The sequence below is a fragment of the Hyperolius riggenbachi genome, chromosome 1 (assembly GCF_040937935.1).
Source record: "Hyperolius riggenbachi isolate aHypRig1 chromosome 1, aHypRig1.pri, whole genome shotgun sequence".
NCBI lineage: Eukaryota > Metazoa > Chordata > Amphibia > Anura > Hyperoliidae > Hyperolius > Hyperolius riggenbachi.
This window is the reverse complement of record NC_090646.1, coordinates 104,631,583-104,648,717: the sequence shown is the minus strand read 5'-3', so window position 1 is coordinate 104,648,717 and position 17,135 is coordinate 104,631,583. Positions and strand designations below refer to the sequence as shown.

At 47.5% G+C, this 17,135-nt stretch overlaps 1 protein-coding gene across 1 annotated transcript in view; it reads left to right on the top strand.

Moving 5' to 3' along the window:
• The window catches only part of LOC137557929 (uncharacterized), a 259,888-nt gene that overhangs the window by 76,553 nt on the left and 166,200 nt on the right, over positions 1 to 17,135 (top strand). Inside the window, exon 7 of the mRNA XM_068271708.1 lies at positions 3,334 to 3,476. Within this exon, the coding sequence (XP_068127809.1) occupies positions 3,334 to 3,476 (143 nt within the window). The remainder of the gene's footprint in view (positions 1 to 3,333; positions 3,477 to 17,135) is intronic.

Sequence of the window (17,135 nt, the reverse complement as noted above, 5' to 3'; positions counted from 1 at the left end):
TCAATTCAAATTTCCCACAGCCAATCATATTACCTGAGCTCTCTGGCGGACCTGAGTGGAGACTGCATGGCCAACATGCAAAGTATCCTAAAGAAAAACTGTCTCGGAGTGTGTCAGCGCACAGCGCCGACAGGAAACCACTTCCGCATTCCTATTCGCTATTGCCGGATCAGGTGACTAGAGAGCGGCACGCATCACCACGTTCACGCTGCCCGGAGTCTACCCGTGGCTCTGCGCATACTCAGTGCGTGTAGAGCAATGTATGCGACGTAGTCAGCTCGCCGCCCACAAGGGCGTACCTTAATGACGTCGCATGTCAACAATACAGCCGCTCACAACAGTGGCAGGGTAAAGTATCCATAGCAGCGCGTCCCTGGCAACGCATGCACACAATAGAACAATAGATTAAACAACACTTACCCAATCCGCAGCAGCGAAAATAAGTTAGCCATTTCTCCACCCAAATTCCCCCAGCTGCAGTCTGGAGGGAGTGGGGAAGGGTGGCAGAAAATAGTCCGGGGCTGGGTAGATGTTCGGGTGGAATGGCTGAGGAGTTTCTGCTCGCCCATATGGCTATGGCTCTGCCTCAGACCGGCCCTGCAGCAAAAAAAAACAAAAAACAAACGAAAAAACATACATAATGATTGTTCAGCACAGCTCACGTAAATCTGGCAGGAGCACTCTCCTCCCTGCGCAACCTCAGCTTCAGCACGTGCTGCTCACGTGCTGAAGCTAAAACTGCATAGCCCCGTCGGCAGCCTTCCCTGCCAGTCAATCACAGAGGGGCAGATATCCCAAACTCAGATGGGCTGGGTTAGGAAGGATGCCCACCCAATCCTCAGCCCTCTATTGTTGCTGGGCATAATGCTCTATACACTAGGAAATAAAAGGCGCTGAAGAAGAAAAAAAAAATGCTGCATGTGGCAGCTTCGGTGGGCCAGATTGAAGATGTACCTGATTTAGACCATAGATGATATTTTGGTATAATACCACTTTAAAGTTCATTACTTTGCAATTAGCAAGGCACAGGACTAGTATAGCTTGTTTGGAAAGGCTGTCAGGGGAAAGTATCTTCTCTTTAAAAAGAACATGGGAACATAGTATAGATCTGCAAATTTACATCTGAAACCACAAGAATTCTGGAATAATCGCCTTTGGACAGACAAGAGTGATGTCTGGACATTATGTAGAGTGCAGAGTGTGGTGAAAACCAACACAGCATATCACATCAGGGGCGTAACTAGAACTCTCTGGGGCCCCCCTGCAAAACATTTGGATGGGCCCCCCGAAAAAAAAATGTGAGCGCCACCATAGCTATCCCTAGTAATATTATAGATGGAGATTAGGGTACCTGCTATTTGTAGGCACAGTTTACATGACGGGTGGCCACAATGCCCCAAATTTCGATGGAGGTGACCAAATGTTTTTGTTATTTACGGCGGGGAGCATGGTTAAGGTTAGGCGTTAGGAAGGAGGGTTTTTAAGGTAAGGTTAAGGTTAGGTGTCAGGAAGGGGGGTGCAGGGGGGGGGAAATATAATGTTGGGAGGGGAGAATGGTTTATGGTTAGGCATCAGCGGGGGGAGTGGGTTTAGGGATAGGTATCGAAGGAGGGAGAGTTCTTTGTGAAAGTAGGATTAGCTGCAGTAATATATTGGCAACATTAGCGACCATCTCAGCTTAGTTTTATCTAGCATGTGTACAGGCCACATGATGGAGGGGAGGGATGGGTGGATTGACAGAGGTGGGGTAGTGATACAGAGAGGGATAGAAAGCTACATGGGGGAGAGGATGTGACAGAGAGGGAGAGACAGTGACATTGTGGGTAGGGAGCAAGAATGAGCGTTTAAATTTGGAACAGCATTTCTAATGCTTTGGATCAGATTCTGAATCATTCATTACTTATTTGGATCACAGCAGGGATTGTTAACTCACCCTTATTGCCCCTTCTGCCTGCTGTGCGCCACATTGCGTTCCAGCTCTCTGACAATTCCTTCTTTTGGCTGGGATGGAGGAAGAATCCGGGAGCTGCCTGGAACTCAACGCAGGGCAGAGGCAGCAAAATGGGTGAGTTAAAACCCTCTCTGCTGTCTGAATATGTAAAGATTCAGATTCTAAGCATTCAGAACGCTGTACGCTCATCCCCAGTAGTGACAGAAAGGGGGGGGGGGACAGCCATGGGGATGTACCAAACTCATAGACAAACACGTGGAAAGGGAGAAAGGCACAGAGAAACACACAGACACACGTAAAGGGAGTAAGAGATACACATGAAAGAGAAAAACATGCAGAGTTGTCAGCTTTGTGGAAGGGGAGACAGAACTCACAGGCAAGTTGCACAACTACACCGAGAGTTAACTTTACTTATACCGTATATTCCCTTCCTTCCTGCTGGTGGGGGGAGGAGAGAGGGCACGCAGTCTGGCCAGCTTAATTACCTGCTTCCTGGGAATGAAGTGTGGAGCACACAGCGGCAGCACAGAAGTTACGGTCAAGAAAGGTCAGAGGTGAGCTGAGTGATCAGCACTGATCACTCATTTGCATACTCACTGCACGCAGCTCTCCCGAGGCTTCTCTCTCTCTGCCAGCTGCCGAAGCACACAGTGCAGCTGATGTCCAGAGACCTGCATAATCTTGCTCTGCCTGCAATCACCGGTAGATGCTGGCCAGTGGCCAGCAGCAGGAATTCTCCACACGTCGGCACTTCAGCAATGCACACCACGGTCGCCAATCACACTTTCCGGCTTGTCCTGCTGTCCACCCTCACTGCTGCCGACAGGCAGGCACTAGTCCTACTAGACTAGTAGGCAGCCGGCATGGACGGGCCCCCCATGAGCTCCGGGCCCCACTACAGTCGCAGATGCTGCAGGGGCTATTGTTACGCCCCTGTATCACATATCAACACAAATGCTCCATACCAACTGTCAAGCAATGTGGTGGAGGGGCAATGATGTAGGCTTGTTTTGCAGCCAAAGGACCTGGGCACCTTGCAGTAATTCAGTTAACAAAATTCCTCCATATATGAGAGACTGATAAAGTCACTCAGAAATAATTTAATTTGCAGGTAAAGGGAGGTCTACAAGTTACTGAATGACGGCATATACTTTTTCATTTTGTATATTGTTTTTCTCCATCTTGGCTTAATTTTGTATACATGAAATTAGATTTAATTAATTTTAGAACCTGGTAAGGAGGACCAGATTATATTTTTTTCATGCTCTGATAAGTGAAAACATAGATTTGAAAGTTGGAGAACTTTATTTTTCTCTTGACTGTAGCTGAAGAAAAGTACTGTTATGACAAAAAATATCTTTTTCAAAAATAAACAAAAACAGAAAAGAAGAATCAGGATCCTTTGAAACAACAACAAAGTGTATCATACATTTAAGATATGGAGTCCGTTATCAAATGCAAGTGGAATACTTTAATGAAGAGGAACTTAAGCTGCAATTTTTTCAGCTCTTTATAACAAATGAAGGTAAATGTATTTTTTTAAGTTTCTATTTTTTGTGAGCCCCATGAGATTATAAATGATGATTATTTTCATTCTTTCATAATGTGTTTTCTAAATTATTCATTACACATCTTTTAAAATCCAATGTATTAAATCACTTTCTTAACGTCTGGCTATTGCTGTCACTTAAAGAGAACCTAAGATGGCATAAAATAAAAAATAAGATACTTACCTAAGAGGAAAGCATCTGGATCTTCCAAAGGGTTCCCACATCCTCCTCCAGACCACCGCCACTGTGACCATCTATAGGTTTGAGTGTGTGCTCCTCTCAGGGGCATTTTTAGGCATAGGCATTACTCTGCCTGGAGTGCCATTGGCTCTGGGGCACACCATGCCCCTAATTAAGCCTCTCCCCTGAATTGAGCCCCGCACCAAAATGAAGCCACATCCCCGACCAAAGACACACCCCCACAGGTGTTTGTACTTACTTCTGTCTCCCTTTGTGTTTCTTTATGTCTCCTTGTGCCACCTTCAGTCTCCCTGTGCCACCTCTGCCCCGTGTGTCCTTCTCCCCCCCTGTTCTTCCTTCTGTCTCTCTTTGTGCCTCTTTCTGTCCCCTTGTGCCACCTTTAGTCCCCCTGTGCCACCTCTACCCCCCTGTGTGTCCAGAGATGGATTCAAGTTAAATGGTGTCCTAGGCAAGCAACGATTTTTGGTCCACACTTGATGGCCACCTAGCTTTTTTGGCAAGATTTGTTGGGGATTAGCATAAACCAGGCCCCTAGACTTTCTGCCACCCCTAGGCACCTGCCTAAGTTACCTTGTGGATGATCCGGCTCTGTGTGCATCCTTCTGTGCCTCCCTCTGTCCCACTGTGCCTGTGCCTCCTTATGTCCACCTTAGTGCTCCCTCTGTCCCCTTGTCCCACTGTTCTCCTGCGGTAGGAGATGCTGGGCACTAGGACAAGTGGTGAGCAGACGGGGGGAAGCACAGCACTGGAGTCCAGTGGAGAGGTGAGAGCATAGCTTCTCCTGCACTATACTCTGCACTTACACACTAAGCTGCGGTAGTGCAGGAAGGGGGTGTGCAACAAAATGTGACAGGAATGGTGGGTTGTTTGTATCTTAGGGTCTCCCTGTATTATGTATCCACCCTATACAGCACATGGTTTATATTCTCTAGAGAGTTGTCTTTTTTTAAGGTGGGGGGGGGGGGGGGCAGGACTTCTTGCCTGGAGTGAAAAGGCTAGAAACGCCCCAGGCTCCTCTTCCTAGCACCTTAGACTGTATCTGTTTACAGTACTTTCACCCTTCTGAAAATGTTATGGTATTGTCCACCGCTATGGAGATTAATCTGAAATCCACAAGGGATTGTCTAGAGACTACTGTCCCCCATCCTACTGTAACGATTGTGGAATTATCTCCAAGGACAGCGCACAACATGTGCGCTGACACTGCGGAAACCCTCCACAAGCGCTTGGAAAGGGAACCCAGCTTTGGTGCAAATGCACCTGTAGAGAGGAATTCCAACCGGCAGATGGAGCTGTGGAGTGCAGAGGAATAAACCCTCTGCACAGCCACAGATTCCAGATAGAAATTGTACGAATGGAAGCAATACAGAGCAAGATAGCCTCTCTCTTGAGAGAGAGTGAGCACAGAGACAGAATGTATGTATGTCCCCCAATCTAGTCGCCACCCGGCGACGGTTGACATACAACAGCGAAGACCAAGTGAGAAAGCAATCGCAAGAACTGCGATTGCCAATAGAGACACAAGACTGAGCAAAGACAAATCATAGGAAAAATAAAGACAGAACCAATTAACAAACTGTAATCCAACACGAAGGAACAGACAGGACTAGCTACACGCGGTCACGTTAAGCGCAATAGCAGAAAAGCGCGTGCAAGGCATGGTCACCGCACGTTAAGCGCAACAGCGACAAAGCGTACCAACCCTGACTAGCAAATGAAACACATAAAAAGACGACAGACAAATAACGCAAACGCTTGCTAATCGGTTGCCTCACACCAGACAACAGCAAGCGTTCGTGCTAGACAAGACAGACTGAAGGAGTAACCAGTAGCAACCGCTGCTCTGGCTACACTCCAAGACAGATTACCGAGAGATCCACCACCTCTAGGGCGAATGCAATCCCAACAGACAGACAGATGGATCAACCAGTAGCAACCGCTGCTCTGGCTTACACTCCAAGACAGAATACAAAAAGATCCACCGCCTCTACCGCTAGGGCGAATGCGATCCAAACAGACAGAGCGATTCATTGTCAGCCGCCATTGGAGAAAGTGCAATCACAACAGATAAGACAGAACTAGGCAATACAGATAATAAACAACCTGACTGCGCTAGAAGGAATGCTAGTGCACTCCAAAGGATAACTACTCTAAAGGCCCATAGACACGTCAGATTTTTCTGAACGACGGGTCGTCTGAACGTCCCGTCGTTCAGTCGTTTGCACGTCAAATCCGACATGTGTACAGACTATCGTTCGGGTGATAAGACTGGTTACCAGCGATCCACCGGGCGGATTGCTGGAAACCAGTCTTATCACGCGAACGATAGTCTGTACACACGTTGGATTCCGCGTGCGAATGACTGAACGACGGGACGTTCAAACGACCCGTCGTTCAGAAAAATCCGACGTGTGTATGGGCCTTAAGACAATATTTAGCAAACAATTAGCAGAGGGGCTGTAACTCAAGGTAAGTCCAGCAGAACCAAACCTTTATGACCAGCAGGGAATTCTGGGAGGAAATGGCATTTATACTGCAAGCCTTCAAAAGAGGCAGAGCTATCAATAACCAGATGAGTGAATGCAAATCCCTCCCCAGAACAGCAAGTCTGAAACTTGCAGAGTGAAGACAGGTCTCCTTTCCAGGGACCTGCAGCATGCAGACCTGAAAAATGGTCAAAAAGCTGCCTGCCTGTGCAGACAGCAGAGCAGATCATTACACCTACTGTGTTAAGACTGATAATTATTTCATTCTGCTCCTCTCTTGAGACCACTTCATCACTAGAATGCAAGATTTGAAATTTTCTAATGGAGCAATGCCTCTCTCAGTAAAACTAAACTTCCTCACTGGAATATCCAAGCATTTTAAATTAATAATTTTTGTTCTGTTAGGAAAGGAAGAATTGGACCACCAGATCTGTCATCTCCAGAAGAACTTTTTTTCCTTCCCAAAATTAAATCTGATTTAATGTGTTTACTATTCAACCTAATATTAGTAGCGTAGATCTCACTATATGAATGCCAGGCAACAGCATTTTCCTGCTCTGAACTGCCAAGCGTAAGGCAGGGATCAAACTTTGCATGTGTTTTGAATGCAATACAAAATTGCATATTGCTGGAACCTAATGTACTCCTATGGGCCTACCACAGTTTGTAAAATTGTGTTAGCGCGTGAAAATTTGTGTTAGCGCGTGAAAATTCATGATTGCGTGAGCAAATTCATGACCACATGCAAATGCGCGCGAAAACGGCCGTGATATGACTTATCACGGTTTAGTGAATCAAGCTCATAGTGTTAATGATGCACTGTGAAGGGAATCCCCCCTCCCCTCATGGCTGATGGCACAATTTCAGCAGACTGCCCTCAGAAAAGTGTGAAAGGGATTAGATAACAGTAAACAAAGAGGTAAGGATTCAGATGTATACACCAGTACTTAGCAGCACTTCCCAAACATTTACTATCGCAATTGAAAAAAACATGTCAATCGATAGTGTTCCTTTAAGTTTTAACTCTGTACATCACTGTGTAAAGCCAAATCTACACGATATAATTCTTTGTGCAATCTAATTACGATTCTATTTACGATCCAATTAAATCCGACATGTCCGATTGGGATTCGATTTGATTCAATTCGATTTGCCAATGCAAAACAATGGCAAATCAAATTGAATCGAATCGAATCCTGATCGGACATGTCGGATTTAATCGGATCGTAAATAGAATCGTAATTGAATTGCACAAAGAATCGTATCGTGTAGATTGGGCTTTAGATGTCAGCGCTATATAAATACTAAAAATAATAATACTGTGTTTCTGTAACGATCGGTGAAGCACAGAGAGGTCTGATTACCGGTGATCTGCAGTATCACAGGAAATACAGATGTAAACCAGATTATATGTGATCTGCAGTATCACCGATAATCCAATATACTAGCTAACCTCTGTTCACCTGAGTAGAGTGTTGTGATTGGTGCAACAGTAATACAGAGGACAAGCCTCAGTGCAGCAAGGAGGACTGCACAGATTCCTTCCGCAGATCTGAGCTCTCCAAGACGGGAGGAGTCAGACTGACAGTAGGAAGGACAGGCTGGAAGTAACCTTCAGGAGGAAGGATTACTAACAGAGCGAGGAACCGCCTCTAACAATAAGGTCGGTTCTCGAGGTCGGACAAGCCAGGTCGTACACACACGGACAGATAAGGTACAAGATCAGGAGGCAAAGGCGGAGTCAAAGTACAGGCAGGGTTCAGCAACGGGGTATCAGATATATCGGGGTACAAAATCAGGAGGCAGAAGCAGAGTCAAGGAACGAGCCGGGGTTCGGCAACAGAGTATCAGATATAACGAGGTACAAGGTCAGAGTTCAGGAGGATAGTCGAGGCAGGCAAAGGTCATAACAGATAATCACAATCAAACTAGTACTTTAAGCTATCAACAGAATCTAGCTTAGTGTAGGATACAGCTCCAGCTGGTCCCGGCACACTAACGGATCTTACTATGGATCTGGGTGCTCCCACGTATGCGATCGCAACGCCAGACAAGAGATGAGTGAACAGCCAGCAGTATATATACCACAGATGTCCCCCAGCACCTCCCTAATTGCTGGACCAATGGGGAGTGGAGCTAGAGTCAGCTGACCTGCCTGGTCAGCTGACTCCCTCCTGGGTGTAATAAATCTTGTCTGAGTGCGCGCGCGCGCGTCACTCTGAACCTTGAGGGACTACGTGTCCCAGCCACCACAGCCCCGCTCTGCGGTGTCTCTGCAGCGGGGACATGCGTGCTAACCGCCGCGTCCAACGCGGCGGTTTCGCCACGCTCAGCAACCTGTTGCACGGAGGCAGCCGCCTCATGATGCGAGGAGGCGGCTGCCTCTCCGTGCGAGTGACTGCTGTGTGCGGAAGGAGCCGTCTGCCGCTGGCTCATGGCGGCGGCTCCTCCGCGTTTTCTCACAGTACCCCCCCCCCCCCCGAGGAGTGGACTCCGGACAGCTCCTTCCAGGTTTTTCTGGATGTACAGCATGAAATTCTCTCACTAACTCGTCCGCATGCATGCGGTTCCCAGGTACCCATTGCCTCTCCTCAATGCCGTACCCCTTCCAATGTACGAGATACTGCACCGAGTTCTGTACAGTACGTGAATCTATGATCTTTTCCACCTCATACTCGGGTTGGGCATCGACTAAGACAGGAGGAGGAGGAGTGGGACCCACCTGGACTGCGGGTTTGAGAAGTGATACGTGGAAAGACCTTACTCCGCGCATGCTGGTGGGAAGATCAACGGTATATGTGACATTGTTGATCCTCCTAGTAACTGGAAATGGACCCACGAACCTGGGACCAAGTTTGTCAGAGGGTTGTTTCCGGGTCAGGTGACGGGTTGACACCCAAACCAAATCTCCTGGTTGGAATTTCCACTCTAACGAGCGTCTCTTGTCAGCCTGACCTTTCTGACTCTGGAAAGCTTTTACAAGGTTATTCTTGATGGTCCACCACATGTCCTTAAATGACCTTAGCCACGTCTCCAAGGCTGGGAACGGAGTGGCCGCAACTGGCAATGGGGAGAATTTAGGCAGTTTACCTGTCACAATCTGAAATGGACAGAAACCTGAGGACGAACTCTTTAAGTTATTGTGGGCAAATTCTGCATAAGGTAAATATTTAACCCAATCACTCTGTGCCTCGGCAACGTAGCATCTCAAAAATTGTTCTAACGACTGGTTGACCCTCTCCGTCTGGCCATTTGTCTGTGGGTGGTACCCCGAGGAAAATGACAATTTCATGCCCATTTGGTGACAGAATGCCTTCCAAAATTTCGAAACAAACTGAACTCCCCGATCGGATACTATGTCTTCTGCAATGCCATGCAGTCTAAAGACATGGATGATAAATAAATCGGCCAGTTCCTGAGCCGAGGGGAGTCCTTTTAGAGGCACGAAATGGGCCATCTTACTAAAACGGTCGACCACCACCCAAATGACTGACATGCCTTCAGATCTCGGAAGCTCTCCCACGAAATCCATGGACAAGTGGGTCCATGGTTCACTCGGGGTGGGCAAAGGCTGCAAAGTACCTACAGATGCCAGCCGGGAGGGCTTGCTTTTCGCGCACACCGCACATTCCCTGACAAACTCTTTGCAGTCAGCGGCTAGCGAAGGCCACCATGCACATCTGGCCACAAGATCCTGCGTTCTAGACGCTCCCGGATGTCCCGCGTTCTTATGGGAATGAACCATCTCCAAGATCTGGAGACGGAATGGTAACGGAACAAATAATACCCCGTCTGGTTTCCCGTCTGGGATATCCTGCTGAAAAGGACTCAAAGTCTCTTTCCAGTCCTCCCAAGTCTCGGTGGCGGCTAACACCACACTTCGTGGGACAATGGTCTCAGGAACAGAGGGCTGTGCTGTCTCCGGCTCAAAACACCTAGAAAGTGCTTCTGCCTTGGTACTCTTACTACCTGGCGTATACGTGATCAAAAATGTAAATCTCGAGAAAAATAGTGACCATCGAGCCTGCCTTGGGCTTAACCTTTTAGCCCCCTCGATGTATTCCAGGTTTTTGTGATCGGTATAAACCGTGATAGTGTGCTCAGCTCCCTCTAGCCAATGACGCCACTCTTCGAAGGCCAATTTGATGGCTAGGAGCTCCCTGTTGCCTATGTCGTAGTTTCTCTCTGCCGGAGAGAACCTTCGGGAAAAATAGGCACACGGGTGTAGTCTACCCTGGAGACCAGAACGCTGGGACAGCACAGCCCCCACCTCGATCTCCGAGGCGTCTACCTCAACAATAAACGGAAAAGAAGTGTCCACGTGCCTGAGTATGGGTGCTGAGCAGAACAATCCTTTTAACTTAGAAAAAGCCTGTAAGGCCTCGGGAGACCAATGAGTGTTGTCTGCCCCTTTGTTATTAAGGCTAGTGAGAGGGGCGACTACTGTGGAGTACCCCTTAATAAACCTTCTATAATAGTTCGCAAACCCCAAGAACCGTTGCAATGATTTTAACCCCACCGGCTGCGGCCACTCCAGGACCGCGGAGACCTTGGCAGGGTCCATAGACAAACCTGAGGTGGAGATTATATACCCCAGAAAGGCAACCGACGTGACCTCAAAAATACATTTCTCGAGTTTGGCGTATAACAGATTCTGCCTCAGTTTGTCTAATACCATCCTGACATGGGTTCTGTGTTCCGGGAGGTTGTTAGAAAAAATGAGAATGTCGTCAAGATAGACTAAAACGAACTTTCCCAATACCTCCCGAAAAACCTCATTGATGAGTTCCTGGAAGACGGCCGGGGCATTACACAAACCGAAGGGCATCACCCTATACTCGTAGTGCCCATCAGGGGTATTGAAGGCCGTCTTCCATTCATCGCCCTTCCTTATACGCACCAGGTTGTATGCCCCCCGTAAATCCAGCTTTGAAAATATCCTAGCCTCAGTGACCTGTGTGAACAAATCGTCTATGAGTGGTAACGGGTAGCGATTTTTCACTGTGATTTTATTGAGGCCACGATAATCGATGCAAGGCCGTAAACCCCCGTCTTTCTTTTTAACAAAAAAGAAGCCTGCCCCAGCGGGGGACCGGGACGGCCTGATGAAGCCCTTTGCCAAGTTCTCACGGATGTACTCCTGCATGGCTAGTTTCTCGGGGCCAGACAAGTTATACAGGTGGCCTCGAGGAGGCATACAACCGGAACGAAGGTCAATAGGACAGTCAAATGGGCGATGCGGGGGTAATTTATCCGCGGCCTTGGGACAAAACACATCGGCATAATCTGAGTATTGTTCCGGTATACCTTCCACCTGTACCTTAGTTAGACCTAATGTCAGTCTCCCCAAACACTGCTGGAAACAATGAGGTGACCATGCTGTCAACTGTCCTGTGGCCCAGTCTATCTGCGGGGAATGAACCTGCAACCAAGGCATGCCTAGGATAATAGTGTAGGTGGACATGTGTAAAACAAAAAATTGTAACTGCTCCCCGTGCAATACCCCTATGGTGAGCTTCACAAGCGGAGTCTGTTACAGGGGATGATTCCGCTGCAAAGGGGAATCGTCAACTGCCGTGACCTGAATGGGGGGTCTCACGGGAGTGAGTGGTAGACCCAACTCCTGAGCAAACTCAAAGTTCATAAAGTTAGCCGCTGAGCCGGAGTCAATAAAAGCTTCAGTGGCAACAGACTTATCATCCCATGTGACCGTACAAGGGAGAAGTAATTTTTTCTCTTTAAGGGGTGAGGTTAGTGTGCCTAGGGTGTCACCCCCACTACTCCTAGGCAGACCCGTTTCCCGCCCTGTTAGGGCAGTTTCGCACCCTATGCCCTGCCTCTGCACAGTATAGGCACAGTTGTTCCGTCATCCTCCGCCTTCGCTCCACCTGGGTCAATTTTGATCGACCAATTTGCATCGGCTCTGGTGGAGGCAAGGCCGGGAAGGGTGAGACAGGCGGAGATGCTGTTACAGAGGATGCAGCAACTGGTGCCGCGTACGAAGTCACCCTGACACGGTGACTGCCCCTGGCCTGCCTCTGATGGCGTAGCCTGCGATCTACTCGAATGGCCGATGATATGGCCTCATCAACTGTCTTGGGCTCGGGTATGGTTAACATTAAGTCGGAGACCTCCTCCGACAACCCAGACAAAAAATAATCCATTAAAGCGAAGTTATCAAATCTAGAGGTGACTGACCACCTACGGAACTCCGCCGCATAATCCTCGACCGAACCTCTGCCTTGCCGCAAAAGTTTGAGCTTCCGCTCTGAGGACGCAGCAAGGTCAGGATCGTCGTAGATTATGGCCATGGCCTTAAAGAATTCCTCTACCGAGGTCAGAGCGGTATCGGTAGAAGGCAGATTATATGCCCAGGACTGGGAGTCCCCAGTCAACAACGTTTTAATAAAGATGATCCGTTGGGTCTCAGTCCCCGAGGATCGGGGTCTCAACTCGAAATACGACAATACTCTACTCCTGAAATTCCGGAAGTCAGATTTGTGGCCGGAAAATTTGTCAGGTACAGGCATACGTATGTCGTCACTAGGATGGGATCGCACTGCATCAACTGACGTCTGGAGGGTTCACACTGAGCCTGATAAGGCATCAATTAAGGCTTTGTGCTGGCCCAGTGCTTGATGGATACTGTCCACCGAAGTGGCAAGCGCAGTCAGAGGATCAGCGCGTTCCATCTGTCTTTTGGTCTGGCGTTCTGTAACGATCGGTGAAGCACAGAGAGGTCTGATTACCGGTGATCTGCAGTATCACAGGAAATACAGACGTATACCAGATTATATGTGATCTGCAGTATCACCGATAATCCAATATACTAGCTAACCTCTGTTCACCTGAGTAGAGTGTTGTGATTGGTGCAACAGTAATACAGAGGACAAGCCTCAGTGCAGCAAGGAGGACTGCACAAATTCCTTCCGCAGATCTGAGCTCTCCAAGACGGGAGGAGTCAGACTGACAGTAGGAAGGACAGACTGGAAGTAACCTTCAGGAGGAAGGATTACTAACAGAGCGAGGAACCGCCTCTAACAATAAGGTCGGTTCTCGAGGTCGGACAAGCCAGGTCGTACACACACGGATAGATAAGGTACAAGATCAGGAGGCAAAGGCGGAGTCAAAGTACAGGCAGGGTTCAGCAACGGGGTATCAGATATATCGGGGTACAAAATCAGGAGGCAGAAGCAGAGTCAAGGAACGAGCCGGGGTTCGGCAACAGAGTATCAGAAATAACGAGGTACAAGGTCAGAGTTCAGGAGGATAGTCGAGGCAGGCAAAGGTCATAACAGATAATCACAATCAAACTAGTACTTTAAGCTATCAACAGAATCTAGCTTAGTGTAGGATACAGCTCCAGCTGGTCCCGGCACACTAACGGATCTGACTACGGATCTGGGTGCTCCCACGTATGTGATCGCAACGCCAGACAAGAGATGAGTGAACAGCCAGCAGTATATATACCACAGATGTCCCCCAGCACCTCCCTAATTGCTGGACCAATGGGGAGTGGAGCTAGAGTCAGCTGACCTGCCTGGTCAGCTGACTCCCTCCTGGGTGTAAGAAATCTTGTCTGAGTGCGCGCGCGCGCGCGTCACTCTGAACCTTGAGGGACTACGTGTCCCAGCCACCACAGCCCCGCTCTGCGGTGTCTCCGCAGCGGGGACATGCGTGCTAACCGCCGCGTCCAACGCGGCGGTTTCGCCACGCTCAGCAACCTGTTGCACGGAGGCAGCCGCCTCATGATGCGAGGAGGCGGCTGCCTCTCCGTGCGAGTGACTGCTGTGTTCGGAAGGAGCCGCCTGCCGCTGGCTCATGGCGGCGGCTCCTCTGCGTTTTCTCACAGTTTCCTGTTCCAATATCCTGTCTTCTGACTGTAGATAAAAAATGCATTCTTAAAAAATGCAGGTGAAACACACATATAAAAATGCAAATGCAAAGAGCACGCACAAGTGCATATCCGGAAAAATGCATGCTTTTTGGGTACATGTGTGTGTGTGAATTCTCCCTTAGGCAGTGTTCACAATTACCAGGATAGCATGCATTGATAGCATAAATTAAAAAAAACAAAACTTGGTCTCATTGCCTGGTCCAAATCCATCCGGTATTGCTGGTATCTTTTACACCCACATTTGTTACCATCCTGTACTCAACAGAACTGGGGCAGCCGTGTTACATCTGGAAAGAGAATCTACATGAGCGCATTCATGCCATATTAGGCCTGCAACAAGGGCTCTGGGACAGGGCCGGCTCTAGTAACAATGGGGCCCGGGGCAAAAGTAACTTGAGCACCCCCCCCTGTCGAATGTTTTGTACTTTGGTTATTTAAACAGAAACCGCAAATACAACAAATCGTAATTGGAAGTTCCTGGGTTAAAAGGAAGATCTTCAAAGTACAATATGCGTCAAATTTTGAGTTCGTTTATCCTATGTTTCTCAGTTACCAGTTCAAACAGGTGACGTAGACAGATTAAAAAAAATATTTAATTTAATAACTTATTAAATATTACAGTGTATCAAAATTTCACCTTCTGATTAAGAATACATTTCACAGTGCACAATATGCTTGTTTAAAAATGGCTTCCTTTAAAACAGTTTCATATTGCAACGATTTGTGTCAGCAAGCGACAGAATTCTGATTATGAGGTGATCTGCAGTATCACCTATAATGCAGATATATACCTGATTATAAGGTGATCTGCAGAATCACCTATAATACTTGTATAACAGAAGCTGATGTGACAACAAATACAGGAGGTGTTTGGTGCAACAGTAATACTGATAAGAGCAACACCTCACCAGAGGAGCTGGTGGGTACAATCAGTATAATGCCTCTCACCAGAGACAAGGGCCCTCTGGTGAGAGTAGAGTAGTCAGACAGATCGGGTTTGGCAACAGACAGACAGATGCAGTACAGAATCGGAAGGCAGAGTCAGAAAGATATAACCAGGAAGGGTTTGGCAACAGGATCAGATGAGCAGAGGTACAGAATCACTTAGAAAGAGAGAGGTCAGGACAAGCCAGAGTCATACACATATAATATACAGTAAGGTTATGATTAAGGCTATCAAACAATTCCTATCTTGTGTGAAATCCCCGGTTTCCTCCCGGATCAAAGCACACCGGAACTATCTAAGGGTCTGAGCGCTAACACGAAGTATTCGCAACAGCAGACAAATTGCGAGTGACACAGTACGGCTTATGAAGCAGAGGAGACCCTCCAGGCACGCCCCCAGCGTTCATCCAATGAGGAGCGGCGAGCATCTCCTCTGACGTCAGCCGACCAGCCGGTCAGCTGACGCGCCTCCTCCCCGCATAAAGGTCCCGTCTATGCGCGCGCGTGCGTGTGACAAGGCAACCCTATGTGCAACTGACAGTTCTGTCCTCGGCGTGCTAGACTTCTGAGACCCAGACATGCTGCTAAACAGGGGGCTGGAGGCAGCTGTGGTAGTAGCGCTATTCCCCACAGCTGCCTCTCCAGCATTCATTACACATATACACAACCTATGTAGACAAAATGGCTGAACCAATAAACTCTATCTATTTACCCAACTCACAAAATGGTGGACAGATAACACCTTGTTTGACCCAAAGCACAAAACGGATGCTATAAAAACCAAGATGACTATTATTAAACACAAAATGGCTGCTAAGTAAACAACCTATTAATCATGTCAGATTATAGTGACTCATTAGATAGCATGGAGGGGTGTTGCCCCATAAGCGAAATCAATATGCAATTATTTAACAGACAGGAATATCACCTCTACCAGCACTTTAACTTAAGCGGGTCTGTGTTACTACACAGAGTAAGAGGGTAACAATACATAGTTTTGGAGTGAAATATCTAATGAGTCATCATAAACTTTGTTAGGCCTGGCCTGCATATGATATATGAAACACCAATGTTTGAGATAGATAGTTTGAAATATCTAGCATTTACTTCTAGAAATGAGTTTTACACCCTATCAGCCAGCTATCAATGAACATATGGTAAATATAAATATACAATGTGAACTTGTACAATTTACAACTTGGAGAAATTCACCCCTTTCGGGTTGCTATATAAACTTTCAAACAATGAAACACAATTAATACATCATATGTTCAGATATACTGCGCTGTGATAAGCAATATAAGTAAAATGGTCAGTAATAATAGTTACCAAGATGGCGTCTAGGGCGTATACCTTTGGGCATGGCAGCTGTGATCATTCAGATGGTTGTGGATTCCTTATGAACCTGTGTTTCTGATCTGATGATGATTCCTCCTCCCTCATTGGGTATCATTCATAAACAGGCTGTCGGTAGTGCGGGAAAACACCGTTCTTCTCCGCAACCGGTAATTAAGACTTCTGGGTGGCCATTCATAAAGAAGTCTGCCTGTTGCGGAAGAAGTGCGGAGGTTTTCTGGAGGAAGCTGGCGGTAGGCATGCGGAAACTTAAAAGCTGCCCGATTCCCTCCCTGCGCTGCTCTGTCTGATGCTGCTTGGGAGGTCCCTCCCATTCATTTATATGTATTCCGCCCGCCTATCGCTACTGTCGAGCAAGCGGTATTTTCCTTCCGGATACCGCTTGCTCTAATCTTTATGAATGGATGTGTTTGTTACTTTTTCTAGATTAATCTAGAAAAACTCCGCACAAGGCGGAAATGTATCGCTCTGTCACTTTTTCATGCGGAAAGAGCCTTTATGAATGGGGCTTATGCTGAGTGGTCGGGAAAGTCACCGGTGTTAAGCATTTCCACATGCGGAAATGCTTTATGAACGATACCCTTTGTGCTTTCTGAACTCTTCATATATACCTCCTCGCTATCTTTCCTACCTGCCTTCAGGCTTACTGGAAACCAATCAGCAGCATAAAGGGAGTTTTTATAGATTATCTTTTTCCCCAATCAAGAAGCAGGGGTGTGACTTGGAAATTCACCTGCATTGATTCTTGT